Below are 3,573 nucleotides of genomic sequence, written 5' to 3' on the forward strand. Positions count from 1 at the left end.
ACAGCCACGCCCACCCACTCACCCCTCCACAGCACCCACAGACACCCACACGAGCACCCACGCCCACAGTGAATAAATGTGGATGAGTTTAGTGGGAGATTCATTAACGATACAGGTCACAACTCAGCTCCACTCTCACAGATTATATTTAAAAGGGAAACCAAACATCTCTTGAATAAGCAGAGGACAAAAGTGAAGTGATTCGAAAAACACTGTGAAAGTACAGCATTGCCTTTAATAAAGATCAGAGAAAATGTTTTGGTACTTAGAAAAGGAATGTCTGTGATGATGGATAAGTAAGTGTGAAGGAAAATTCTCCCATCCTCTCCATGTATTCTTCAAGTAACCTAAGATTCAGCCCCACCTTCTCCATAAAAAGATGGAGGGGGGGAGGGAAAGGGCTTGTGGCATTCTTGTGTCCCCTTTCTTTTGTTGGAAAGCGAAAGTAAAATGTCCTCCTAATTAAAGGGAAAAGTAAGCATGATAAATTAAAGTTTGTGAGATTATTAGGATGGATGGTTATTCCAGTACTGGTATATCTTTTCATCTGGCATTATGGATATGAAACTCATATTAAGAGACATAATTTAAAACATACGCAAGCAGTAAACAAAACATCCCCTATCCCTTAACAATGCCTAATCCCTAATCTCCCTTGGACTTTTTAAAAGTGAGGATGAATATGGAAAGGTTGCTTCACCCCAAAAGACACTCATCCATCACTGCATTATAATTGTGACGAGCAGTTGTAACCCCTCGCTTGCAGTAGTGTGCTTGGTCAAGGGTATATGCCAGAGCATTTGCGTTATACTCTGGTTATACGCCACTGCACCTAGATGTATAGCCCAAGTTGCAGTTGAAAAAAATTATAGTCACTGATACAACACGTTATGTCTTCGAGAAGCTTCAAGTGAATGGCCTTAAGTAGTGGACTGTAAACAAAGATTAATCTAGTCTCTTTTTCACCCCAGCCATTTTTTACTATTGTGTTGCTGCACATTACGTTCATTGACATATCTGACACAAGTCCTCAAGCAATAACTACAGTGAGGATGAATACTGAAGATGAATTGGTGTTCCTTGGTATTAGAGAATGTAAAGAGACACTGAGAGTGTAGGTTATCATGTATTATACCGGTGTAAATTTTGGTGGTTGTTTCCTAACTGCAGTAGTACACTGCAAAAATGTTCTTAATTTAGTTTCAGTGGGAGTTACGGACATAAGATGCCACAGTGAGATTTGACATACCTGTAAAATACTGTATTCTTATAATTTGTGGGAAAGCAAGTTGTAATGTAGAACAGTGAATGAGAAACTACATTCTGTCAATAATACTCATTTTAGCACTTACAATGAGAAATACCTTTAAATTTACAAGCTTAAATACTTAAAAAGACTTCTCATCACTATATCCAGGTTTATTCATGTGTGACTTCAATGCCTTGTTAATTTATATTGAGTGAGAATGTTCAGTAATGTGTGAGGGATGTGTGAAGAACATGTGATCAGTCATTCCAGTGTTTAATCATGAATTACAAAGATTGTACCATGGGTGATTTGGCCATTTTCTTTCCTATGACACTGTTCTTTCTCCTCCATTGTCACTTCTATCTCTTTACATTTTCCTATGGTTCATCATAATTTTCATTATCTCCCATGTCCATTGCTTTTCCTAAGGGTTGAAAGGACTCACTCAGCCCTACAGCCCTGTGCACTCCGACTTTCCATCAGTTCTCAGCCAGTTAGTTTTTTGTATTTTCCCTTTGTGAAGACTTCACCATCTTGGCTCTTTCTTCCTTGATATGCAGGTAGCACTGTGCATCACTGTTTATGCAGAAAGGCACATATATTACTGTACTGTATTTGCTTTGTAGAAAGTGGTTATACTGTTGACCAAAATCTTCATATCATAATCAGGAATGGATTATTACATCAGTGAAATTAATCAGATCTTGCACCTCTTTTGGGTGCACAATGATCAGTAGGGCTATCAAGTACAGTATGTTGTATGTATTTATTAAAATATACTGTAGTGGAAGTTTTGAATACAGTAGTTTTCCATTGCACAACTTGAGTAGGGACATATAAGAGTTGTGATCAAGCCTTTAGTATGAGCAGAGGTTTTGTTATATCAGTACAGTATTTGGTTGGTCAGAAGAATTGGTTGATATTTTGGCAGTGAGTTTATTCTGGTTCATATTGAGTTTGTGGTCCGTGGCTCAGAGTGATCAGGAATAAATTTTTATCATCTCGGACAGTGTCCTCTGATCCAGCAGACTGACTTACAGGTCAAGGGAAACTACTGAGGTTTATGCAACACCTGTAACAGATCATGGGCAGTGTTGTGAGGCTGATATTTGGCAGGGCTAAGCACTTTATGGCGCTGCTCCCACCTTTACCTTTATCTCTTACCTTTTCATCATAGATCTGAGTGAGACTGACAAAGATGAACTGAAGGTGAGATGATCTCTCTTGTCATAGAAGGCTTAATAGTATATTTGTTCTGTTTTTCATATAGGCCTACTGTTTGTTTAGTGGCAAAGTAGACCTTGCACTTCTGATGGTAGAAATATTTTATCTAGTAGTCACATATTAACCAACTTGTCTTACATCCTGAACCCCTGTTTATCCCATTAAGATCTGAGGATTTTTTGTGCAATTAAATTATATTTTTTGGTGGTAGCGAGAATGAAATTAATGGGATACCTGTACACTCTAGGTTTATTTTCTTCATGTACTGCTGTAATTAGTAAGTTAACAGTTCAGATACATGTTGATGGTTTTAACACCTGCTGTCTAGTGATTTTATTTTTTAGTTTTTGTTAGCTTCAGACAATTTTATTCATCTTAGGAGAGACGTCTCCAACTGGAGGGATGAGATGTTGCGTCATTCCTTCACTACAAGATGTTGCCCCAAGCTGAATAAAATAATGTGGAAGAAACAAGAGTATCATATCTTTGAACTGAAAGGGTTAAATGAAGTGTGTGAGAACTGAGCAGTAGCAGTGATGCAGATGTCATAATATTTGGTTCAGGTACAGTGGAAAATCAAAGAGTCCCATTGTTTTGTCTGTTTTCTTTTTTAATCATAATTTTGAAACTTTTTGGCATTTTAATGTAGTTGTGTAATTTAGGTTTAGGTGAAGAAAATTAACACCACTTAGTATTTTTCCTCAATAGTTTTTGAAAGAATTAGTATATAATGTACATTTTTTGTTTCAATAATTTTTGTGAATACTGACCAAATCCACCTGACAGCTCAATATATAAGTGTTGGTTGCTCTAGATACTGGCTAAAAGAGCAATAACTTTGAAAAGTAAAGTAATATTTGTCATGAATGCTAGACAGGCATAGTAGAAATAGTACTGTAATACAGATATAAAACCAGTGGAAATATAACTTGAAATTTTTAAAGTCAAGCCTTCTTCTAGTAGTGTGGTGTTAGGCTTATCCATTTTAACCTATTATTTTTGTTTTTTAATTCATATTCACAACCTGTAATTAGTGTACCTATAAAAATGTAAGTTGGTACCATATAATGATCCATTGAAGTCCTCTAGAAATTAACTAG

At 36.5% G+C, this 3,573-nt stretch overlaps 1 protein-coding gene across 1 annotated transcript in view; it reads left to right on the plus strand.

Annotated features, from left to right (window-relative positions):
* The window catches only part of LOC145402597 (post-GPI attachment to proteins factor 2-like), a 90,445-nt gene extending 90,369 nt beyond the window's left edge, over nt 1-76 (plus strand). The window contains exon 4 of the mRNA XM_080274593.1: nt 1-76. This exon is cut by the window's left edge and continues 646 nt beyond it. Coding sequence (XP_080130719.1) covers nt 1-76 — 76 coding nt within the window.
* Nucleotides 77-3,573: the final 3,497 nt, after the last annotated feature.

This window comes from Coenobita brevimanus, chromosome 58, assembly GCF_032717465.1.
Source record: "Coenobita brevimanus isolate Jiangsu-jjx chromosome 58, ASM3271746v2, whole genome shotgun sequence".
Classification (NCBI taxonomy): domain Eukaryota; kingdom Metazoa; phylum Arthropoda; class Malacostraca; order Decapoda; family Coenobitidae; genus Coenobita; species Coenobita brevimanus.